Source organism: Bos grunniens, chromosome 3 (genome assembly GCF_055505025.1).
Source record: "Bos grunniens cultivar Pamir isolate PY7600 chromosome 3, Bosgru_T2T1.0, whole genome shotgun sequence".
NCBI classification, from domain to species: Eukaryota; Metazoa; Chordata; class Mammalia; order Artiodactyla; family Bovidae; genus Bos; species Bos grunniens.
This window is the reverse complement of record NC_141167.1, coordinates 41,663,126-41,690,018: the sequence shown is the minus strand read 5'-3', so window position 1 is coordinate 41,690,018 and position 26,893 is coordinate 41,663,126. Positions and strand designations below refer to the sequence as shown.

The window sequence follows — 26,893 nt, the reverse complement described above, 5'->3', positions numbered from 1 at the left end:
TGAGAAACACTGGGCTGGATGAAGCACAAGCTGGAATCAAGATTGCCAGGAGAAATATCAATAACCTCAGATATGCAGATGACACCACCCTTATGGCAGAAAGCGAAGAAAAACTAAAGAGCCTCTTGATGTAAGTGAAAGAGGAGAGTGAAACAGTTGGATTAAAGCTCAACATTCAGAAAATTAAGATCATGGCATCTGGTCCCATCACTTCATGGCAAATAGATGGGGAAACAGTAAGAGACTTTATTTTTTTAGGTTACAAAATCACTGCAGATGGTGACTACAGCCATGAAGTTAAAAGATGCTTACTCCTTGGAAGAAAGGTTATGAGCAACCTAGACAGCATAGTAAAAAGCAGAGACATTACTTTGCCAACAGAGGCCTGTCTAGTCAAGGCTATGGTTTTTCCAGTGGTCATGTATGGATGTGAGAGTTGGACTATAAAGAAAGCTGAGTGATGAAGAATTGATGCTTTGGAGAAGACTCTTGAGAGTCCCTTGGACCGCAAGGAGACCCAACAGTCCATCCTAAAGGAAATCAGTCCTGAATGTTCATTGGAAGGACTGATATTGAACCTGAAACTCCAATACTTAGGCCACCTAATGAGAAGAACTGACTCATTTAAAAAGACTCTGATGCTAGGAAAGATTGAAGGCAGGAGGAGAAGGAGACGACAGAGGATGAGATGGTTGGATGGCATCACTGACTCAATGGACATGAGTTTGAGTAAACTCTGGGAGTTGGTGACGGACAGGGAGGCCTGGCGTGCTGCAGTCCATGGGTTGCAAAGTCAGACTTGACTGAGCGACTGAACTGAACTGTATGCTAATTTCTCTGTACCTCTCTACTTTGAGTATTCTGCTCCATTAATCAAGCCCGATTTTATTCTGAACTCTTCTCTCTTGTCTCCTCAGTTCAGCAATATTGTAGGGTTCTGTTTGAGTTCCCCCTCCTTGTATCATGTCCTGGAAGCTGCCTCCAGCCCAGAAAACGTTAATAATATAGAACTTGCTTTGTTTCCTTCTCTCAGGAATCACTGTTCTGTTTTGACTTTGTCCATTATCTGAAAATAGATGTTTCTTCTTTTATCAGGCTTTCTAATTGTTTATAATAGAGGAGTAATTCCAGAATATACTATTCCCTTATGGCCAGAAGACAGTTTTGTTGACCTTTTTATATTAACTTCTGAAGACTGTATTCACATAGTTCAAAACTTGGTTTTCTTTAAAGGCAGTAGTGAAACTGGGTAATTACTTGGTGGAAATTTGCGACCAAGGAAATCTATGTTTTAAATGGGAGTTATTGATTTGGTGTGTGTATGTGTGTATATATATATATATGTAATTAAATGTTGCTCAGCCATAAAAAGGAATGAAATTGAGTCATTTGTAATGATTTAGATGAAGCTAGAGTCTGTCATACAGAGTGAATTATGTCAGAAACAGAAAAATAAATATTGTATATTAATGCATGTATATGGAATCCAGAAAAATGGTACTGATGAACTTATGTGTAGGGCAGGAATAGAGACAGACATAGAGAATGGACTTGTCGACACAGGAGGGGAAGGAGAGGGTGGGATGAATTGAGAAGCAACACTGACATAAACACACTATCATTGGAAGCTAATGGAGAAAAGATAATCTCTTTAACAAGTGGTGCTGGGAAAACTGGTCAACGACTTGTAAAAGGATGAAATTAGAAAACTTTCTAACACCAAACACAAAAACAAACTCAAAATGGATTAAAGATCTAAATGTAAGACCAGAAACTATAAAACTCCTAGAGGAAAACATAGGCAAAACACTCTCTGACATAAATCACAGCAGGATCCTCTATGACCCACCTCCCAGAGTAATGGAAATAAAAGCAAACCATCTCTTGAAACTCTTGGCCTGAGTGTATACCAATGTTTAGACACAGATGTTAGCAGTTATTCAGCAACATGCAACATGCCCAGGAGGTCATATACTGGGTTAGTACAGACCATGCTTATACGAATCCAAACCAGGAGAGTAAGCATTGTGGTCTATACCTTACTGAGTTAAGGACTTGAGGAACAGGTACCATTAAGACTCATTTTACACAGGATGAAAATGAAGCACAAGGAATCCAAAAAATGGTTTAGGGCCATGCAGCCAAGAAGTTCCAGAATTAAGTCACGGGTCTTCTGCTAATTTCTGCCCCCACCCCTAGCTCAGGGTCCTGGTAGGCAACAAAATTCCACTCCAATGATTCATTGGAGCTTGGGCACCAAATGAATACTAAAATGGACATTTGCATTAAAGACATGTTAAAGTGCCAAAAAATAGATTTATAATATGCTTTTCACTTGATATTTGAAAATGTTATACTTCATACATTAAAAATCAATGGATTGGTTAAAAAATAAATAAATAAATACACTATCATGTGTAAAAGAGATAGCTAGTGTGAAGCTGCTATATAGCAGGGAGCTTAGCTTGGTGCTCTGTTATGACCTAAAGGGGTGAGATGGGGAGGTGGGAGGAAAGCTTAAGAGGGAGGAGGTATATTTATAATTAGAGCTTATTCACACTGCTGTACAGCAGAAACTAACAAAACATTGTAAAGTAATTATACTCCAATTAAAACATAAATTCAAAAGTAAATGAGAGTTATTGCAGCATATGTATTGGCTGAGAGGAAAACTTGATGATGCAGGAACGAGAGGAAATAACTGCAAGAACAAATTCCTTGAGTGACAACAGGGGATGGGACTCAAAACACAGAAGAAAGGGTTCATTTTATATTGGAGCACATTAGCAGTTAAAGATGACAAGGAAAACTGCACAGGCACAGACATCAGCAGGATGATAGATTTTGGTGAGAAAAGCGAAAATGAGAACTCGCACCCCCACTCCCGTTTTCCCAGTGGAAACCAAAAGCAAGATCATCAGTGAGTTTCTCAGGCTCCCTCCAAGGGAAGCCAGCTGCCATAGTGTGATGTGCTCCATGGAGAACCCATGAGACAAAGAACTGGGGGAGGCCTCCTGTCAAAGCCAGGGAGAGACAAAGGCTTTCTGACCAGTGGTCCCTGGGGACCTTGGAAGCCGAGGGAGTGAGCTCGCAAACAGATCCTCCTAAAATTGAACCTTAAAATAACTGCAGTCCTAGCTGACATCTGCATGGCAGCCTTGTGAAAGACACTGAGGCAGATGTCTCCAGATGTTGCAGCTGGGTTCTGGACCCATAGAAGCTATGAAATGATGAATGATTTTTGTTTTAGGCCACTAAATTTGGGGTAATTTATTATATGGCATAGATAGCCAAGGAAGATACCAGTACCTGGAAGTGGGGTGCTGCTATAATACCTAAAAAAGTGGCTGTGGCTTTCAAACTAGGTGATGGAGAGAGGCTGGAAGTATTTGGAGAAGCATGTGGAGAAAGCGTGAAATACCTTGAATAGACTGTTGGCAGAAACCTACATTTTAAGGACACTGCCAGTGAGGACATGAAAGGAAGTGGGAAATATGTGATTGGAGACTGGAGGAAATGGGGTCTTCTTTATGTTGTGGCCGAAAGCTATGTAACACATCTGCGGTTCTGTGGACAGAATAGAAGGTGCCTACTGAACTGGTGATCTCTCTCCAGGCAATTTCCAAACAAGTGTTGAAAGTGCCTCTTGTTTCTTCGTGCTGCAAGAGGAGAGATATTCCTTGAGAAAGGGCTGTTAGACAAAAGAATTTTTAATAGTACTTGAGAGTTGTGACATTCTCAGCCTCTCCAGTTGGCAAACAATGTTAGAACTATGAAATGGCTTCTGAGCAAAAATCAAAGGGAAGGCAGGGAAGAGCTTATTTCTAAGAGCTCTATGGGCTTTTATCTAATAGAGTGAATCCTAGTAAGATTCCCAGGCTGCTGTGTGATCTTGTGAGAGAAACACTTTGGCTTAGACTGCAGGAGGCTGAGGTAATAAAGGGAGTAGGCCTAATATGAGGGGCTGGGGGAGAGGTGGTCAAAGAGTAGGATCCTTGAAACCGAAATTATAAAAAAGATCCAGTTTATCAGCAGTGGCAAGATCCATGAGAACTGGTGAACTAGATGTGGTGAAAACAAGATGAGTCAAAATAAAGCTTTGAAGAAATTGAAGACCATTCAGGTGGGTGCTGAAATCACTGAGAATGCTGACAGAGTGATTCTGAAGAGACAAATAAACTGGGTGTTAGCAGTTACAAAAGTCCAAACTCCCTCGTCACCCTTGCCTATTCATCCACCTTGATTTCTCATCATTCCCCAGCTTCCCAACCACACATTTGGGAATTTCAAGTTCTCAAATGCCTTTATTTGACTGTGTTTTATTGAAAATGCTCTTCACTCTCTCTGGTTCATTCTTCTCTCCCCGCTTAGAATCTAAACAGATACTTCTAGCATATGTTTCTGCAAGTCCCCATAGGTATTATATCACAGCATTTTCAAACTTTATGTTCTTTATCTTTACTATTAGGTCCAAGAGGGCAAGGGTTGAGTCTGAATTGCTTAACGCTGTTCCCTATACTCAGTTCAGTGTCTGATGTACTCATAGGCACTTCACAAAGGAAGAAGAGGATTTCCTTCCTAGGTTTAAGAGAAAATTTCAAAATAGCAAATATCTGTCATGCTGTACTTTGGATTCTCTGACAAACATTAATATCTGAGTTCAAACAATGCAAGATTTTAGTTCCCTTTAAATATATACTTATTTACACACAGAAGAATTTGAAAGAGTTCTCTTGTGAATTTTCTAACGCATTAGGGAGGTGCTTTTGATGAAAAACTTTTCTATAGTAATCATCATTATAGATTTCCTATTCCATAGAGGTTTCATCTGTTATATTGGTCAGTTCTTCCTCCTGAGCTGAAGAGTCTTATTTAAATTATTTGGAGATGTATTGCCCAAAGATGTACACAAAAATACCATTCAAGACAGAAACAGCATGTGAGAGTTGGTAAAATGGACATAGTAACCAAATTATACAGTGAAGACTACAAATAAAGTGGCAAATGGGAATTCCCTGGCAATCCAGTGGTTGAGACTCCACACGTCCACTGCAGGGGACCAGGGTTCAATCCTCAGCTGGCGAATAAAGATCCCACACACCACATGGTATGGCCAAAAATAATAAAAATTATTTCTTTTAATAAGTGGAAAGAAAAGAAAAACAAGACATTTCTCAAATGGTAAGTAATAGGACAGGTTTTCCTATATTCATATTTTTAGAAACCTGAGTTCAAAATAAAAGAAGGTTAAAAGAATGTACTAAATTCATCATATGAGCAAGTTGAAAAATCTGTTTAATATTATAATTTTCTCATTTTTCTGGGTCCATTTAGAAGAACAGACCAATGACCACTTAGCTGACTAAAGTTCAAATTCTCAGCTATTCCTAATTTACTATGCAATTTTGAAATGCTCTGATATATTCATACATAGAATATATCATAGAATGCAGACCTCCAGACATAACTATGGCCCACACATTATAAAATATAAATCCTTACACATTGTCATAGAGCTATCAAACTGGGCACATTACCCTACCTCACTGATAAGATTTGAAATTCTCTCAAATGGCACCTAGTGAGACTTTGATCACCACCAAAGTACTCAGATCATCACAAAAATGTACTTCATTGTAAAGGAATTAGTTTCTCTGAGCTAAAATGTGTTTTGGTTAAATAAAGCAGGAAACTTTATGCCCCAGAGGTCAAATATATCTTCATCAACCACAATGCTTCCTTTCTTCGCTCAAGACCCAGAAGTTGTGGTGAGTCTCCTTTGCTCTAAGACCAACCCTTCATCTGTGCTCTTTTTCTGGAACTTGCCTATTCAACTATTCACTCTCTGTCACAAATATTCAGCGTGTCCCCTTCTACCATATCTTCAATTTTTCTCTCTCTGCTGGGTCATTTTCTATAAACTAGAAGCAAGCTCATTCTTTCCCATCCTTTAGATGTTCTCCTTTGGCTGAGCATTGCCTATTACTCCTCCACCTTCCCCATTTCACTACTCAGCTAAGCTTCTTGGGCCTCTTGAGATTTGCAGCCCAGTCATTTCTGTTGTGGACATTTATCTACTAGCTGCCCCCAGCATCTGCCTGGAAAAACTACTCTTCTGGTAGACTGAAACACTGGCAGATAGATATAGCACATTCTCACCAATCAGATACGCCCATTCAAGACACTGGCCCTAATGAGACCTGCACTTGTTAAAGCAGCAGGGGTTTGCAGGGACTTCTAGACTTATCTAGTGATCAGCATCAGAGGTGAAAATTATCACACTCAATCTCCAGATGAGACAGCAGGGGGTGTCTTATCTGTTCTACTCCTAGGGTGACTTTAAAAATTAGTTCAGGGAATCCCCTGGCCGTCCAGTGGTTAGAGACCAGCACTTCCACTGCAGAGGGCACTGGTCTGATCCCTGGGCAGGGAACTAAGATCCTGCAAGCCATGTGGCAGGGCCAAAAGACAAAATCAGTCCAGCCATTTAACGTAAGTTGTAAATATTAACTACAGTCTGATAGTCAGTAGAAAAATAAGGATGATAGTAGCTTTGCTTCTTCTAAAATTTGTCTTATTTACCTTTATACAAGAAATTTTTCATATTTTTGGTTATTAGCTCACTCATCCTTGAAATCTCAACTCAGCTGTCTCCTTCCTAGGGAAACCTTCACTCCTCTCTTTTCCCACCAGTACACTAGACTTCCCCACCTGAGGCTCTCACATCAGTCTTGTGCTCCCACATCAGTCATCACTAAAACTCAAATCCTATTTTGAGACATATTTGTACATATCTGTCCAAATCACTAATCTATGGATGGCTCAAGAGCAGAGACTATAACTATTCTTTTTTAAAATATAAGACAAAATACATTTTCAAAATTAAAAGCATGAGGCAAAACAAAGAATGATGTTGTGTAAGGTTAATGGGAAAGTATATCAAGAAGATGTAACAGTTATGAACATAGATCTATCCAACAATAGAGTCTAAAAATACATAGGACAACATATGACAAACTAGTGAGAAGAAATATATAAATCAACCATTCCAGTTATCTTAAAAAGTTGAAGTAAAACACACATTTAGCAAAGTGTCTGAATACATCCTTTTGTTGACATCTGTGTTCTTTAAATTTTTTTACTGTGGTAAAATGTACACAACATATACCATTTTAAGTGTACAAAATTCAGTGACAGTACATTCACACTGTTGGGTAACCATCCTTACCATTCAACTTCAGAATTTTTGTCATCTTCCCAAACTGAAACTCTATACCCATTTAAACAAGAATTCTTCATTACCCCTCCTCTAGTCCCCGGCAGCCATCATTCTTCTTTCTGTCTCTATTCATCTTTATATGGACAGTTTCTAGCACAGCACAGCCAAACAATTTTATTTTAATTCAAATAGGAATAGTAGGTATTATCACTGGAATTATTAGAAAAATTTGAATGACCTATTTACTGTAAGAATTGTAAGTATGGCTGTTCGAAACCACTGTTGTGGCTTTCTACCGAGCACAAACATATATTAAGCACACACATTTTCAAGACAATAAAAAGATCAAATATGAGAGAAAAATCTGCCAGAAAAATAAATATAAACTTTCCCCCTTTCTTCAGTCAAATACCTAAGACTCCTGAATTGAGTTTACACTTCTTTGCAAATATATGCCCATCCACATCTACAATGTCTTGCTACCTGAACCAATATGAGGAGAAAAGAGAAAACCTAATGGGAGGAGAAAGTCATACAAAAAACACAGAAATGTACACTGATATAAAAGGAAATATAGGGATAGGAGAGCTTTTGTAATCTACTTCTGTATATGGAAGCTCTTGTATTACAGAAAAAAAAATTGTGTCATGGGAATGTCAAATTTTATTTATTTGGTACTTACAGAACATATAAAAGATGGACCTTAAGGTCATAATTCTTGAAAGGATTCTTAAATAATGACTCAATATTACAGATGAATAATTTCAAGTCCTCTTTCATCCAGCACTGTATGTTCCAGTTTGCACCTGAATTAAAAATAAACTAAATTAAATCTGAAAAAACCATTCTGAACAGCCCAATGAAAGGGAAGGGCTAAATTAAATTTACCAGTGTTCTGATACAACTACCACTGTCCATTCTGAGAGAAAAAGAACAAGCTCTAATTGGTCATATGTCTGTGCCCATTTAGTTCCTTTGGCCTTCAGTTTCCTTCTTCATAAAGCAAGAGAATTAAATTCAATTATTGTTTCTCAAATTTTTTAAAATCTTGAACCACTTATGTAGGACAGAAGACCCCAAAACTCACCTAGTTCAGTTCATCCCCACTTTCCAAGAGACAAGAGACCATGAACGATCAAAGTACAGCAAATTTAGTGTAGCATTTCTGTGTCTGCTTTAGCGGTAAAGCATGGTGATTCACACTGGAATCACCAATAAGATGCATATCTTAAATTTTTGTTATTATAATATTATAGGCCCCACATACAAATAAGGAGAGTATATTTCACTGTATACTGAAAAATTCACCTGATAAACTATTGGTGATTTGTAATTTAGAAAGCAGGCACAGCAACAGCTAAAAATTATGACTAATTTAATACAACACCAAAAGTATCTTAAGCAATACTAACATATTTCCCCATTTGGAGAATTTCTAGCTAGTAGTGACTTCGCATCGGTTGAGCCTTATGAAGTAAATAGCCCATGTGGCAGAAAATTACATGGAAATCCTCAGTAACCACCACTTAACCTAGTAACTTTAGTTACACAAAGTTAAACTCAATAAACTAACTAGTTAATAGCCCTTGCTGCTAAGTCACTTCGTGTCCGACTCTGTGCAACCCCATAGACGGCAGCCCACCAGGCTCCCCCGTCCCTGGGATTCTCCAGGCAAGAACACCAGAGTGGGTTGCCATTTCCTTCTCTAGTGTGTGAAAGTGAAAGTGAAGTCGCTCAATCGTGTCCAGCTCTTCTCGACCCCATGGACTGCAGCCTACCAGGCTCCTCCATCCATGGGATTTTCCAGGCAAGAGTACTGGAGTGGGGTGCTACTGCCTTCTCTATACATAAATTAAAATCTGCAGCATCATAATCATTTCACTTGATAACTGAAAAAAGTGCTAACATTTTTTGATCATTTCAAGGCTAGTCACAAGGACCTTCACATTTTAAGTCCATTCTTAATATATCCAACAATCACTGGAATGGTGAAGTTAAGCTCCCTTACAAATTAAAAAAAGTGCTTCATTTAAAATTAAATGCCTAAAGACAGAGACACTAGGAAGTATTTGAAGAGAAGTTGCTCAGTCGTGTCCGACTTTTTGCGACCCCATGGACTGTAGCCTACCAGGTTCCACCATCCATGGGATTTTCCAGGCAAGAATACTGGAGTGGGTTGCCATTTCCTTCTCCAGGAGATCTTCCCGACCCAGGGATTGAACCCGGGTCTCCTACATGGTAGGCATTGTAGGCAGACGCTTTTACTGTTTGAGCCACCAGGGAAGATCAGTATTACCTCTAACTTGTTTTAAAACTCTGATCTTACTGAACAGTTATGCTTTATCCTTACTCCTAACCTGATCTCAACAAACTATTTCTTCCATCTAATCAGTGGTGCTTTGGCACTACAAGGGACATGTGGCAAAGTTTGGAGATCCATTTTGATTGTCACAACTGCTGAGTGAGTGTTACAGGCATCAGCTGGGTAGAAGCCAGGGATGCTTCTAAACATCCCGTGCTTGAGCTTAGCGGCTCAGTTATGTCCAACTCTTTGCGACTCTATGGACTGTAAACCGCCAGGCTCCTCTGTCCATGGGATTCTCCAGGCAAGAATACTGGAGTGGGTTGCCATTTCCTTCTCCAGGGAATCTTCCCAACCCAGGGATCAAGTCCATGGCTCCTGTGTCTCCTGCATTGCAGGTGGATTCTTTACCACTGAGTCACTGGTATAACGCACAAACCAGTCCCCCATAACCAAGAATCACCTGGCCCACAATGTCAAAAATTTTGAGGCTGAGAAATTCTGATGAACCCTACACAGGAGTACTATATTGATATATGCCTTTATTTTCATATTATAGATGTTTATGGTGCTAAGTCAATTGTCTCTGTTCTATTTAGCTCTTCCAGAAGGCTTGGAGATAATTTTGTTGTTTATATTTCCAGATGCAAAATTATTAATTACACTAGCTACATTCAGTATACATTACACTTAAATAACAAGAAAAAAGTGATTTAAAATATATGCATTGGCTACTCAGATTCCTTACTTGCTTCAGAATTTAATTCAACAGGATTATCTGCCATTTGATATTTTATCTATTTAAAAAGAATAAGATACACTTTTTATTTTAAAGCAAATTTAGAAGACTATAAAAATATATTTTAAGGTTAAAAAATTCCCTCATTTACATTTTTATTTCCATGGGACATAAAATAACTGGGGACTTATTAGTTTGGTCACATGATAATCCTAATTTTATCACTAATATAAAATGGTAATATTTACTCAGAATCACATCCAGAGACATCTATTTCACACAAGTTTCAGAGAATGAAAATATTTTATCCAATATAGTTAAGTAACAACTAATGCTTGGAACATTAAAATACTTACCTGATTGCTGAAAAACTAAAGAATTTACTGTTGTAACAAATGCCTTCCCTTCAATGTCATCTGTATATACAGAGCAGTTTTTATCTTCCTCGCTCCAAAAGCAACAGTGGAAAGTTGTTCTGGATGATAAGTTAGATAAGTAGGTACCACTTGAATTAAGCTTAGTTTCAACAACTGCCTCATAACGTCCATTCAAATTTGAAGTGTTCTTTGAGATTCCAGGAGGAAAGAAGAAGTCATATGTTGTATTTGATGGCATGCAAGACAACTTAAATTTCCAGGGAGTAATTGGATATGCCAAGTTAAATGCAGTTATTACATAAATAAATTCTGTTAGGACATTTAAAAGACACAGAGAAAAGCAATTAATCATTTTGATTAAGATATCAATAGGAAGTATCTAAGAGTAAATGATGTAGTTCTCAATAGTTATTATTAAACTTTCTAAGTGCTCAATCAATGCCTAATGCATAACTCGGTGCTTCCATTGAACACTGTGTTATACTTAAGAGGGTACATTTACTTATGGAGATAACTTGACTCTTTAGCAACCCTTTTTGGAAATTCACACTTCATTTACCCCATTAATCTAACAACTCATATTTATATTTTAATGAAAGTAAATTACAGCTAAACTCAATTTCCTTTACCAAAAAAATAAATAAATTACTCTAATGGACTTCCAGCCTAATGGCATCTGGATGTGCAATTATATAAGCAAATATTAAAGTGCTGTTTTAATATTTCTTAAGGAGAATAATGCCAAAATGTTAACACTACTTTCAATGAGTGATTTTAGAAAGGGTCTGTCTTCAACATCAGAACAGCTGGATGATTTCCTGAATATGCCCATGATTCTCCAGATACACAATATCACGTAAGATATGTCCTTAGTATCCTCCAATAATCGATGAACAATGACAGACTTCTTACAGGAAACATTCACTGCTGATTAAAGATAATGTATCACTCACCCATAAAATTAAGAACAATTTTATAAACCTGTACCCTTCCAGAAAACCTTAAAAGTGATACTTGTTTTTTAAATAATTGTTTGAAAATAAAATAATTAATTCTCCATAATTCTTTCTTTTACAAGTTATTCTAATCATCCAACAATTGTGTTGCCTCATATACAAAGCAATGCAGAATGAGAATTCTAAGATTTTGCATGGCGTCTATAGAGTGAGACCTTTGAAGGATTATGGTAAATGTTAAAATGTAAGAAAACAGAAATTTTTAAAATCAGTTCATAAAAGTGCTATTCTAAATTACAAAAGTAATACATGTAAAAATATTCAAATACACAAGTAATGACTCTTAACTTTGGTTTCTAGAGCATTCTATAAATATTAATAGAAATATGTATCAGATATAAAAATTAAGGCAAAAAGGACTATCATGAACTAATTTTATTTTTCCCACACTGAACAATTAGGTATCATAACATCATCAAAAGTGAATCATCACTGCAATTGTGATCCTTTGGACTCAATCCTACTAACACGTGTTTTTGAAATTAGAACTTCTCACTAAAAAGAAATTAGGGTGTTTCTTTCATTTTACAAAATAATAAATACTAATTAAAAACATTATATTCTCTAGCTGCACATGGAAGATTCAGTTGACTAAACTGAAATTAGCCTAAAATCCTCAAAGTATTTGAAAATTAAAATGTAATACTGAATGTCACATGGTAACTACTGAATCAGCTTAATTAAAAGATGATTCTATTTTGTTTACATGCTTCCTTTGCAAATGATATTTCTTTCCCCAAAAATGAACCCTAAATGGCAAGGAGTCCAGAATATTCATCTGAAAGCGTAAGTTTATGTTATCATATGATATGTATTGTCATATGTTATACATTAAGGCCCCAGACATCTTCTGATTCACAAAACTTGACCAAACCACAAACCTTTTGAAAAACCAATGTAAAACATTACCATGGAACCTAATAAAAATTAGAAAATATAAAAGAGAATGTTATCTTTCTTTGATAGTCCCTTGTGGTCCAGTTTTTCTGAATTCTGTAACAGTGGAATTATTCTGGATATTTTCTGTAGCTACATAGCTGGCTACAATGACAAACAATAGTATGTGTAAGATAGAAGAGCCATAGGAAAGCTTCTCAGGGCACCTTTAAAGACTAGTGTAACCAAAGAGATGCTCAGAACCAGTTGATACACATGTAATGGTTGCTAGGGGGAAAAAAAGGGGTTTTCCTAAAGACAGCCTGACTTTAGTTTCAAAGACTTGGAACACAATCTAAATTAGATGATTTGAGTTTAAAGAAAATAAAAATATTTCTAGAATGCTGTAAGAAACCATTGAGAACAGTACAATGCACGGGTTCAGGCCATTGACCCTCTAAGCAGTGGAAAATTTGCATATAACTTGTAGTTGGCCCTCCCTATACACAGTTCCTCTGTATGCACAACTTCTCTGCATCTGCAGATTCCACTAACCTTGGACCCTGCAGTACCGTGGTATTCACTATTTTTAAAAAATCCAAGTATAAGTGGACCTGAGAAAACCATAGCTATATACTCAAAAGTTACTGGCATTGTGTGACTACTTTCAAACAGAAGCCTGTCATGCTTCACAGAAAGTTAAAACACAAGATTTTAAAAGAATGCTTTCTCTCCAGGATATTCCTGCAATAAGTAGGAGGAAGACTAGTATACATTTAATTTTTGAACATAATCTTCTGGTGGTAGTCAACGTGGGAATTCCCAAGGCATACACAATCCATTGATAATATCCCCTTATAACATTATCTTGTTATTGTTTACCAGAATCATAATGGGGAATACCTTTTAAATGACATTTCTTTTCCATTTTAGAATAAATCTGTTATTCTATATGATAGCCATTTATTTTAAATATTATCGCCAAGTAAACCAGTCCTAGATAAAGAGAATTAAAGTTTTGATGATCATCTGATATATACATATTTGTAATTTAATAATGCTACATTTGCTAAATAAAATCAAAATATTTAAATGTCATTATACCTTATTTCCAAGTAAAGGAATGATAATGCATATCTTTGGCAGGAATGCAATCAAATGTGTGTTAATCAGTCATGTCTGACTCTTTGTGACCCCATGGACTGTAGCCCACCAGGCTCCTCTGTCCATGGAATTCTCCAGGCAAGAATATTGGAGTGGGTAGCCATTCCCTTCTCCAGGGATCTTCGTGACCCAGGGATTGAACCTGGGTCTTTACTGTCTTAGCTACCACTTACATACTCATGTTGGACTGCAAAAGGCAAAAAGCTTGGAGGAGATTTCACAGTACCTATCAAATTCAAACTTGTATTTACTACTCAACATAGAAATTCCTCTTCATAAATTAACCTATAGAAATACTCTCCAAAATACACAAAGATGTATGTAATATGAATTTCAATGTAGCATAATTTATTACAGAAAAAGAAATGTCTAACAATGGGAATTGTTCAAATAAGTTTATAATGTAAGGTATATTCCTAAAGTTCATTGTTATGCAATCATTAAATAAATATGTATATTAATGAACACTAACAAGAAAAGTTATGAGGATAAACTGGAAAACTGTTAAGCAGGAAAAAGAAAAATACAGAATAGACAGACCAATTCTATTTTTGTGACTGGAGATATGAATGTGTGTGTGTGTGTGGTGGGGGGAGGGTATGTTTCTGGAAGGATACCCATCATACTGTTTCCAGGAGGCTGGGAAGAGTATTCATTTTCACACTTCTATTTTTGTTTGGTTTGCATTTTTAATCAAGGGCAAGAGAATTCCTAACTGGAAATGGGAAATTTAGTCAGCCAATAAACGAAACAACATCTCTAAGGGTAAAATCTCTACCTCATATATGGACATTTTAAAAGCAAATAACTTACCCCAATGTAACAAAGCCACACAGAATTTTTGACAAATCATCTTCAGAGAAGTACACCTAAAAAACAGTAAATCTAAAACCAGTACACACACAAATTAAAAAAATAACATATACACAAGCCACCTATGGGAAAATATAAAAGGAAAAGGATTAAAATTAAGAATTATTTAAACTGTAATCCGATAATAATACTCTGGATCAGTATCAGCATTTAACAGTATTTACATTTACAGAATGTAAAACTGTAAGTTTTAGGTTCATTCCTATGCACATGCTATTTTACAGAGTTAAAACATAAGCAATACATTCATACATGGCTTAATCAAAAAAAATGGCAATGTTCCTTCATTACATGACAAATCAGGACAGGTATCATAGATGAGACTGAATTTTTAACTAAACAAAAAAAGCTTACAATGCCAAATAAATATGTACAGCTGACCTAACATCATAAATATCACACTCTTCATTTTTGTGTGTGTGTATGTGTGCTCAATTCTTAACTTCCTTTCATTTCCTAAAGTCTTTATCTTTATTATGATACCACAAAGTTGAATGATTATAGCATAGGTAATGAACTGCATATTTATTTCCAATGAAGAGAAATTTTTGCAACATGGTTTTGGAAACCCCTGTCGCAGAGTCAGGCATGACTGAAGTGACTTTGCTCACACACAATATTCACATTAGCAACTTATCGGTAATTCAAGGAGAGTTTGATGGCTTCATATATGCAGATGATAGGGATGACTTCAGAGACAAACTTTCCCATGAATTCTATCCAATTTGAAATATACCACGAATAAGATTATTTTTACTACTATGTCATGAAATCGAATGAGAGTATAATTTAAATATATTTACCTTAGATTTATAAGGAAACATTAAAGGCTTTTGGTGTTCTAGTCTTTTTTATTATCTCATATTTGGGATTCAGTTCACTATATGAAAATTAATCTGAGGTAAAAAGCCCTGAATTAGGTATCAGAAGTCTTGGATGCCAATCGAGGCCCTTTTGATTAATCAGGTGTAAGACCTGGGACATCACTATTCTTGATCTTGATCTCAGCTTCCTTATCAGACTGAAGGACCATCCCTACAATCCCTTTCAGAGCTGCTTATGATTCTGAGAGGCTTTAGTTTTTTTGTTTTTTTGTTTTTTTTCTTTTTTGGGCTTCCCTTGTGGCTCAGCTGGTAAAGAATCCACCTGCAATGTGGAGACACGGGTTCGATCCCTGCCTTGGGAAGAGCCCCTGGAGAAGGGAAAGGCTACCCACTCCAGTATTCTTGCCTGGAGAATTCCATGGACTGTACAGTCCATGGGCTGGCAAGGAGTCAGACACGACCGAGCGACCAGCACCTTCACAATCTGTAGAGTTAATTATCATTCATTCTCTACCCTTAGAATCTGTAATACTGTACTTGAATAGTGAAATAATCCCTGGGAGCTTTCTGAACATTTTTAGTACAAAATCTTTGCTTAAAAAGGGGGAAATAAGTCTCCTTTAAGAATACATTACTTTTATTTGGAAAATACAACAGCAGTAATTGTTTTATTCACTTGTAACAATTTCACGATCCTAAAACTTACATACCAATGCATCTTTCTGTCTGGAAATCCCACTGCCAGGGAGCTTGTTTACATGTTTTGCAAGGAAGAGAACAGAAGGAAGTAGATATTTATTATGTTAAGCCCTGTGCTGCTGCTGCTGCTAAGTCGCTTCAGTCGTGTCCGACTCTATGCGACCCCATAGACAGCGGCCCACCAGGCTCCCCCGTCCCTGGGATTCTCCAGGCAAGAACACTGGAGTGGGTTGCCATTTCCTTCTCCAATGCATGAAAGGGAAAAGTGAAAGTGAGGCTTTAGTTTAAAACAGAAATCACAGCTTGATCACAAAGAATATTATAAAGTATTAAGTGAGAAACACGTCTTATAAGTTGTATCTGAGAACTGGTAGCATGTGACAAGCAAACAGAAAAACACGCTTGTTTAGTTCACAACTTAAATGACTCTTAGGAAAAAGATGGGTGAGTATTACCATTTTGTAGTCTGGTAAATTTGTTTGTCAGACTCTGAGTTTTTCACCAGAATTTTGGTTCTTTACACACTTGATCCCACAATGTATCTTAAGGATTTCTAGAAACCAATTCAGTGTGGCATCTTCATTATCTAATGGTATTAAATGTGTGCAAAGTCCTCCCAGCTTTTTTTATGCTACCTCTTTCTGATACAACATTGTCTCATAGAATAAACCTAAAGGCAATTTCATAATCAGGGTATGTCACAAATACACATATCACTAGACTAAGTGTTTTGACTGAGCTGACTAGTGACTAAGTAATTCAGTCCAATAATTGATTTGACTCACTTTAATTCAACTGATTCACTGAGTTAAGTGACCAAATAGATCATATTGTTCCTTACATAAGACAACCGTTCTTTTATTTAAACACATTTGCATAATTAATTCCTCCCCAAGGTAGAGAGTGGGGAATAAGATCAAGTGATTCATAACCAACCAATAGCATTTCCAGAAAAACAGACTAAAGAGAAAATAATCAGTGAAATAATATAAGAAAATTTCCCAGAACTGATGAGACTCAAGTCTTTAAACTGGAAAAAAAAAAATCTAGCAACTTCCAAGGAAAAGGAATGGAAAACAAAAATCCATTCCTAAACATACCATTTAAAAATTGCAGAAGAGAAAAGAAGAGTTTCCAGAGAAGAAAAAAATAACCAAAGCAATGAGAACCTAATTAAAACAAATGTTTCATCTCAAAACACAGAATTACAGAAAGCTATCTAGAATGACGATGGAAAATTATTTGCAGTTTAAAATTCTATTAGCCAATCAAGAAAGTATCTGAACAAAACAAATAAATTTAAACAACACAATGACTTAGAAAATTTACATCCTGTGAATCTCTTTCTCCGAAGTAACTTTATGATGTATTCTAACAAAATGAGGAGTAAACCAGGAAAGGACTGGGGATTTGGGATCCTGAAAAGCTTGACTACAAGCCAATTGATGGCTCTGCAGTCTTGAGAATGACCTGTCCAGATAGCAGATGGAGTACAGGTGACCCCTGAAAGGAAAAGGCCAGGATAAAGGAAGGCAACTCAAAACATACTACGATTCTGAAGCTGCAAAAATTTGAAAATAAAACAAGAAATCAGAATTACACAAGGGAAAAAAGAAAGTCATAGTCTAAATTTGAAGCCACCAGTCCAAATAAGAATATGAGTTCAAAATAGACTTCAAAACAAAGAATGGAATGGATTCCAAAAAATAAAGAGAATGAGTAAAACACTGAAAATTAAGAATTAATAAATAAGACTCATAAATCTTCTAGAAGAAAAAAATAAGTTAGCTGGGAAAAAGCTTTATAAAAAGTCCTGATCTAAATATGAACTCTAATAAAATATGGCACAATTTTAAGCAAACACTGGAATTAATCCATTTGAAAGAAGGAAGATCCCTTTAACCTTGATTCTAGGAATATTCTCCATTGGGTGGCTTAGAAGTCATACTGAGCAAAATATGATTCTAGGACTCTTCTTGGTTCTGTGATGAGTAATACAAAGTTCTAAAAGCATTAATGCTGCTATTTATTGATTTTTCAATTTTTTGGCCTAATCAATAGACAAAAATGAAAGACTTAATTATAAATATTAAACATAAATATCATCAGTATTCTCACTGTACAGTTGTCAAAATTATAGTAGTATAAAAAAATAGGGGTGGTATAATTATAAAAGGAGAGATGGTGAGAAGGCAAAGGGTGGAAATAGCCCAACCTCTTGAAGTAATGAGTCAAGAGAAACTATCTATAGTGAATGAAACAAAAAAAGGTTGTGGAATTTAAATGTAACCAATAAAAGATGTCAGAAAATTAATATAATTATAATGGAGGAGAAAGAGAGAAAGGTGAAATTATTAAGATAAATTCCTTCCTACCATGGTATCTATTTAAAGGTTATAAATGAAAAGAAAAAAAGTCAGTATAAGCATATTATTTAGCCTTACAGAGTTAGCCAAAGGAAAACCTAAAACCAAAAATGGTTCAAGTCAGTTGTTCTCAAAACCAGGAATAACAAAGTGAAGGGAGTGGGGTAAGGGACTGCTGTGCTTTATTACAGTAAGTTTCTGTAACTGTGTGCATGGATTATTTTCATGCAAACTTATTATTTTGTCCTTTTAATTAAATTAAAAGGTGCTATTGGATTTCAAAGAAGACAGCTACTAACAAAGTCCTAGGAGCTAATTAGAGGTTCACAGAAGTGGAATATTAGTTGAATTCCAAGAAATACAAAGGGAGAGAGTAGTGTCATATTTCTTCTAAGATTCACAATATTTTAACACCTCTGACAGCAGGATCTTTGCTAAAATCAATGTCATCTTATAACCACTTATGGCTTGGTAGCAGCTGTGATCTAGTTGTCACTGACTGCATATATACAAACTAATGACCGACTAGACAATTTTTAGCCATCAATATTTCAGTCAACAGACTATTTAAAAACCTTTTGAGGAAGGAAGGAAGATGAGCCTTGAGTATTGTCTGAAAACCTTTTGTGGACATGTTTTACTAAGATCAATATAGAGTCAGCATAAAATTTGTAAATAGACAAACAGAAAATCTCAGAAACCATGGTGAATCACTCTTTTATGAAGTTCAACATCACAAATAGTCTTGATAATCCAGGGAATGGTACCATTTAAGAAAACAGTGACATCAACAACACTGAGTTGAAAAGTGACTCAGAAAAACCAGATTCTGAATATGAAAAAGAATTCCTTAATGGATTTCTTTGACTTTTATTTTCCTTATGAAAGTGGTATGATATAAACAAAAATCTTTATCTAAATCATTCTAAGAGTCCTTTCAGTAGGTATAAAACTAAAATTCTAAATGATAAGAAAGCATTGTAAAAATAAATAGGCAGAGTTTTTCCTTTCTTAGCTGTACAAAAATGGTGGTGTATCTTAAAAATCCACGATGTCTTAGATTTAAAGAATTACAACCAGAAAGAGTGCTAATTAGTAGAAACTGAAGATTACTCTTAATTTGGATAAATCATAACAGATTCCAGAGAGGAGTGAGGATTTAACTGCCCTTTGAAGAATGAGGAGGAATATGATGCATATCATAAGTATCATTTTTAAAAAAGGTTTTCCTATAGAACCTTTGAAATGTTAAAACAAAGGTCAGCCAAAGGTATGGGTAAAAGACAATAGGAACTCTTGTGTAAGAGCTGATTTGCAAGTTCAGAATAGTATTCGTCAAAAGACCAAGAAACCATTTTCCCAGATGACTACTTTTTATAGAAGGAACATTTTTACATAGTTTGTCCTGTGTGAAAAGCTGTTCTTCCCCAAAGCAGACTTCTAACCAACAGTGTTACTGTAAAATACCCAGGTCACTAGAGAAATACTCAACTACCTCCTGGGTAGTCACAATCCTAACAGATAACATCTTAACAATATAACCGGGCTTCCCCGGTGGTGCTAGTGGTAAAGAACCCGTCCGTCAACGCAGGAGACTTAAGAGATGTGGGTTTGCTCCCTGGGTCGAGAAGATACCCTGGAGGAGGACACAGCAGCCCACTCCTAACAGCAACTATAATTATCAGGTGCTTATTATGTATGTGCCAGTATGTTTTCTCTATGTGTTTATGCATAGACACATACACTCACATGTGTATGTGCTATTTTTTCTCTTTCATCTCCTTCATGCTGAAACCAGTCTGGTTCAAAAATATTGTTGGTGCATACAGAAATCCAATTGTTTGATTATCTTCTAGGTTGAGACACCCAAATAACAGCTGCTAGTTAAAGTGAAATGAGAAAATATAATTCTGAGAAAAACTAAGTTGTCCTATGCCTTCACTAAACAGCTATTTGGTAACAGCTGTTCTTACACATGAGTTCACATTTTTAAAGCCTATTATAATACTGTTATAGATGCTCCTGAGAATCTGTACTTGGCTCACATCTTTAGCTATTATCTAGCATAAACAGATAAAGCACTTATATATTTCCATAAACTTTATAGAAATTATTAGCCCAAGAGTAGAGTCAGTCAGTTACTCTCTCTCTCTCTTCTCTTCATTCCCTCCCCTCCTCCTTTTCTCTATATCTGTCTCACTCACTATTATACACACACACACACACACACACATATATATACACAGATTTTTAAGTCTGTGCTATTTCTGGATTTTCTAATTGGCAAAGACTAAAATTAATATCAATGCCACTTTAGAGTGTCTCCAGCTGGGTCATTTTTATTTACTAGTCCATATAACCTTAGTTTGAATTAAAGAGGTCCATAGGTACCAGATACCATACTTGATCTTAGCCAAAAGACCAAGAAGCAATCCAGTAGTCATGTATGGATGTTAAGAGTTGGACTATAAAGAAAGCTGAGCGCCCAAGAATGGATGCTTTTGAACTGTGGTATTGGAGGAGACTCTTGAGAGTCCCTTGGACTGCAAGGAGATCAAACCAGTCAATCCTAAAGGAAATCGGTCCTGAAAATTCATTGAAAGGACTGATGCTGAAGCTGAAAGTCCAATACTTTGGCCACCTGATGTGAAGAACTGACTCTTTGGAAAAGACCTTAATGCTGGGAAAGATTGAAGGCAGGAGGAGATGGGGATGACAGAGTATGAGATGGTTGGATGGCATCACCAACTCAATGGACATGAGTTTGGCAAGCTCTGGGAGTTGGTGATGGACATGGAAGCCTGATGTGCTGCAGTCCATGGGGCTGAAAGGAGTCGGACACGACTGAGCAACTGAACTGATAGGTACCAGAAGGGGTTTCCCTGGTGGCTCAGTGGTAAAGAATCTGCCTGCAATGCAGGAGATGTGGGTTTGATCCCTGGGTCAGGAAGATCCCCTGGAGAAGGAAACAGTAACCCATTCCAGTATTCTTGCCTGGGAAATCCCATGGACAGAGGAGGCTGGTGGACTACCACCAGCCTCCTACAGTTTGTGACCCCTACCGTTCATGGGGTCACAAAAGGATCAGACATGACTTGGAGACTAAAACCATCACCACCATAGGTACTAGGAATTTTCACTCAAATAGTTCTCAAATGTGTGACTCTCTCCTTAAAGACCATCCATGGTCCACAGACAATGGTTCCCATAACTCTATTCTCTCCTCAGCAAGTCTCCATGCTATGCTAACAGAGTTACAGCTTTAACCCAGTCAACTAGACCTCCCGAAGACACCAAAGCCAGGCAAATACTGTCCCACACTGACAGTGGTCTGTATTCACTTCAGAAGACATTTTATTGGTATCATAAAATTGTATAAGTGGGGTGAATCTAGCCTAGCAGTTCTATGAAATAACAAGTGACTTGCTGACTTTCATTCAGTGAGAATCAATATCCACAAAAATTTCACATAGCCTACCTTAGACATTGAGTGTTTGCATTCTGGAAAAGATTTTAAACTTATGAGTTCATAGCACTTAAATTTGACATTGATGTTTTACTACAGATTCAGCATTTCTGTGTCTGATATTTCTTACAAACACAAAATCTCACTTTAAAATATTACAATGGCATTAATCACATGTTTAAGCTCAGAAATATGGATTTAAGAGTTACAGGAGTGGATATTTCTGGTTTTCATTTTAAAGCCAACAGGAAGCATGAGGATAATCATAAGTCAGAACAACCTTAAAAAGGTTGTTAAACACATAAATATGTATTTTAAAACATCTCCTTAATAATACCCTATAGAAACAGAAATACAAGTGAAGAGAATCACTCCAAATTAATGAAAGTTTCCATTCAGCAGGAATATATAATAATTTTAAATGCATACATATAGTATAACTTCAAAATAACATATGCTTATTACAATGTAGCTTCAAAGTACATTGATATATGGTGAAAACTCAGAGTACCACAAGGAAAACAACAGATATCCACACACATGGTAGAAATTTTTAATACTTTCTCCTTAAAGAATGAATGGATGGGGAATGAAATGGCAATCCACTCCAGTATTCTTACCTGGGAAATCTTATGTACAGAGGAGTCTGGCGGGCTATAGTCCATGGGGTCCCAAAAGACTCAGACAAGACTTAGCAACTAAACAATAAAATGATTGTGTGCTACAGTTACATTTTTAAGTGCGTGCATTTGAACTGATAAAACAAATTTATATCAATTTATGTATAGAAACAAAAAAAAAATAGAACAGCAAACATAAATACATGAGGATATATGACTGAAATAGTATTAACAAATGACACTGGAACAAAAACATTAACAAATTTGACATACATTGAACTCAGCTCCTCCAAACTGTAGATGGCACATTATTTTTAATCACCAGTGGGGTGTTTACAAAAACTAACCACATACAAAGACATAAGGCAAGTTACAAACAAATCCAAAGACTAAAATCATACAGATACAGACCACATTCTCTGTCCACAGTGTTTTTAAGGCAGGAAAAAAAATAACAAAAATATAACTACACAAATGTCATATATTAGGACAATAAAAATTGTTTTTGGTAATCTACAGGGCAAAAAAAGATAGAATCAAAATCAAAATACATTTTAAACTTATGATAACGAAAAAAGCATCTCAAAACTTAATTTCACGCAGATAAAACAGTATTGAGAGGAAAATTCGAAGTCAGAAAGAAACATCATTCTTAATGTGAAATGATTTATTCTGTGAGCACTTCAAAATAACATTATACCTGAGGTGCTAGGCAAGGCAGACAGAGAAGTGGGAAAAGATTAAGGATTATAAAGAAAGAAACAAAATTGCCATTATTCATGAATGACAATAAAAATGGACAATCCCAAAGTATCTATATGTAAGTTGTTAAACTTAGTTACAAAATTTAGCAAGATTGCTGGTGAAAAACATAAAACCAAGTATTTTAAATACTTCCCAACTTTTTATATGAGGCCAGTATTACTCTGACACCAAAACTAGACAAAGACATCACAATAAAAGAAACTACAGACCAATATCTCTCATGAATATAGATGCAAAAAATACTAGCAAACCAAACCCTCCAATGTATAAAAAGGATTATACACTGTAATCAAATATGATTTACCTCAGGAATGCAAGTTTCATTTAAAATATGAAAATCAATGTTTGATCAATCATAATAATAGAATAAAAGACATGACAAGTCAATAGCAAAAGCATTTGACAAATTCCAATGCTATTCCATGACAAAAAGATTCAACAGGACATAGAACTTCTCCAACTTGATAAAGCTGCATATGAATAACCCATAGTTTACATCATTATTGTTGCTGTTGCTTAGTCACTAAGTCATGTTCAACTCTTTGCGACCCATGGGCTGTAGCCTACCAGGCTCTTCTGTCCACGGAATTTCCCAGGGAAGAATACTGGAGTAGATTGCCATTTCTTTCTCTAAGGGATATTCCTGACCCAGGGATAGAACCCACTTCTGCTTGTCAGGCAGATTCTTTACCACTCAACCACCAAGGAAGCCCCGGCTAACATCATACTTAACGGTAAAAGACGGGCTGCTTCCCTGCTGAGTGAGCAGGATCAGATAACATTATTCACCTGCACTTTCTATTCAATTAGAGGTTTCAGCTAGGGCAATTGAGCAAGAAAAAGAAATAGAAAACATCTAAATTATAAAGAGAAGTAAAAGTATCTTTATTCTCAAATGACATGATCTTGTACATAGAAAATACTAAGGAATTCACACACACAAAAATATTTCTGTTGTTCAGTCATTAAGTCATGTCTGACTATTTGCAACCCCAGGAATTACAGCATTCTAGGCTTCTTGTCCTTCACTATCTCCCAGAGTTTGTTCAAACTCATGTCCATTGAGTAATCAAACCAACTCATCCTTTGTTGCCCCTTCACCTCCTGCCCTCAATCTATCCCAGCCTCGGGGTCTTTTCCAATGAGTTGGCTCTTGGCATCAGGTGGCCAATGTCCTGCAACTTCAGCACCAGTCCTTCTAATGAATATTCAGGGTTGATTCCCTTTAGGATTGACTGGTTTGATCTATTTGCTGTCCAAGGAACTCTCAAGAGTCTTCTCCAGCACCATAATTCAAAAGCATCAGTTCTTCAGCACTCAGTCTTCTTTAGGGTTCAACTCTCACATCCATACATGACTACTGGAAAAACCATAGCTTTGACTAGATGGATCTTTGTTGAAAAGTAATGTCTGTGCTTATAATATACTGTCTAGATTTGTCATACCTTTTCTTCCAAAGAGCAAATGTCTTTTAATTTCATAGTCACCATTTGAAGTGATCTGGAGCTCAAGAAAATAAAATCTGTCACTGCTTCTCCTTTTTTGCCATCTATTTGCCATGAAGTGATGGGACCAGATGCCACAATCCTAGTATTTTGAATGGAGAGTTTTAAACCAGCTTTTTCACTCTCCTCTTTCACCCTCATCAAGAGGATCTTTAGTTCCTCTTCACTTTCTGCCATTAGAATGGTATCATCTGCATATCTGAGACTGTCAATATTTCTCCTTGCAATCCTAATTTCAGTTTGTGATTCATCCAGCTCAGCATTTCACATGATGTACTCTGCATATAAGTTAAAGGCAGATCAGGTGGTCTGGTATTCCCATCCCTTTCAGAATTTTCCAGTTTGTTGTGATCCACACAGTCAAAGGCTATAAGGTAGTTCGTGAAGTAGATGTAGATGTTTTTCTGGAATTCCCTTGTTTTTTCTATAATCCAACAGATGTTGGCAATTTGATCTCTGGTTCCTTTGTCTTTTCTAAATCGAGCTTGTATATCTGTAAGTTCTTGGTTCATGTACTGCTGAAGCTTAGCTTGAAAGATTTTGAGCATTACTTTGCTAGCATGTGCACTTGTGCAACAGTTTGAACATTCTTTGGCATTGCCCTTCTTTGGCTCTAGAATGAAAACTGACTTTTTCCAGTTCTGTAGTCTCTGCTGAGTTTTCCAATTGTTAACATACTGAGTGTAGCATTTTAAGAGCATCATCTTTTAGAATTAAATAGCTCATTTAGAATTCCATCACTTCCACTAGCTTTGTTCACAGTAACGCTTCCTAACACCCACTTGACTTCAGACTCCAGGATGTCTGGTTCCAGGTGAGCGACTACACCATCATGTTGTTCAGATCATTAAGATCTTTTTTGTATAGTTCTTCTGTGTATTCTTGCCACCTTTTCTTAACCTCTTCTGCTTCTGTTAGATCCTTGCTATTTCTGTATATGTTCAGCAAGGTTGCAGAATACAAAATCAATACACAAAAATCACTTCTATTTATGTGCATTAGCAATGAACAATCTGAGACAAAATTAAAAGACAATTTCATTTCCTATAGCATTAGAAAGAATTAACTACTTAAGAACATTTTCAACAAAAGAAATGCAATTATTTATACAATGAATACTATAAAACATCACTGAAAGAAATTAAAGAATATCTAAATAAATGGAAAAACACCCCATGTTCATAGACTGAAAAAATTTTTATTAAGATGTAATACTTCTGAATTTGATTCAGTATAATCCCTTCAAATTTATAGTGACATTTTGTATAGACATTGACAAGCTGATTCTAAAATCCGTATGTATTCCCAAGGGAATAGGTAAAACAATATTGAAAAAGAAGAACAAAGTTGGAGAATTCACTTCTGATTTCAAAATTTGCTTCAAAGCTACAGTAATCAAGACAATCAAACTAAGACCATGGCATCCAGTTCCATCACTTCATGGCAAATAGATGGGGAAACCATGGAAACAGTGACAGACTTTATATTCCTGGGCTCCAAAATCACTGCAGATGGTGACTGCAGCCATGAAATTAAAAGACGCTTGCTCCTTAGAAGAAAAGCTATGACAAACCTAGACATAAGACATTATTTTGCTGACAAAGATCTGTCTAGTCAAAGATATGGTTTTTCCAGTAGTCATGTACAGATGTGAGAGTTGGACTATAAGGAAAGCTGAGCACCGAAGAATTGGTGCTCTTGAACTGTGGTGTTGGAGAAGAGCCTTGAGAGTCCCTTGGACTGCAAGGAGATCCAACCAGTCCATCCTAAAGGAAATCAGTCCTGAATATTCATTGGAAGGACTGATTCTGAGGCTGAAACTCCAATTATTTGGCCACCTGATGTGAAGAACTGACTCATTGGAAAAGACTCTGATACTGGGAAAGATTGAAGGCAGAAGGAGAAGGGAATGACAGAGGATGAGATGGTTGGATGGGATCACTGACTCAATGGACATGAGTTTTAACAAGCTCCAGGAGTTGATGATGAACAGGGAAGCCTGGCGTGTTGCAGTCCATGGGGTCACAAAGAGTTGGACACAACTGAGTGACTAAACTGAACTGAACTCAACTGAATCAGGAC

General features: G+C 36.4%; 1 protein-coding gene across 3 annotated transcripts in view; it reads right to left on the bottom strand.

The window, feature by feature from the left end:
• The window catches only part of LEPR (leptin receptor), a 93,637-nt gene that overhangs the window by 58,228 nt on the left and 8,516 nt on the right, over positions 1–26,893 (bottom strand). For 2 of the 3 annotated variants that reach the window (XM_086390406.1, XM_086390407.1), the window contains exons 3-5: positions 14,507–14,562; positions 10,617–10,946; positions 7,902–8,025 (exon numbers count right to left, since the gene is read on the bottom strand). In XM_086390406.1, coding sequence (XP_086246532.1) covers positions 7,902–8,025; positions 10,617–10,946; positions 14,507–14,546 — 494 coding nt within the window. In that variant the 5' untranslated portion in view covers positions 14,547–14,562. Of the gene's footprint in view, positions 1–7,901; positions 8,026–10,616; positions 10,947–14,506; positions 14,579–26,893 lie in introns of all 3 variants that reach the window. The other variant, XM_086390408.1, reaches the window with a different exon arrangement.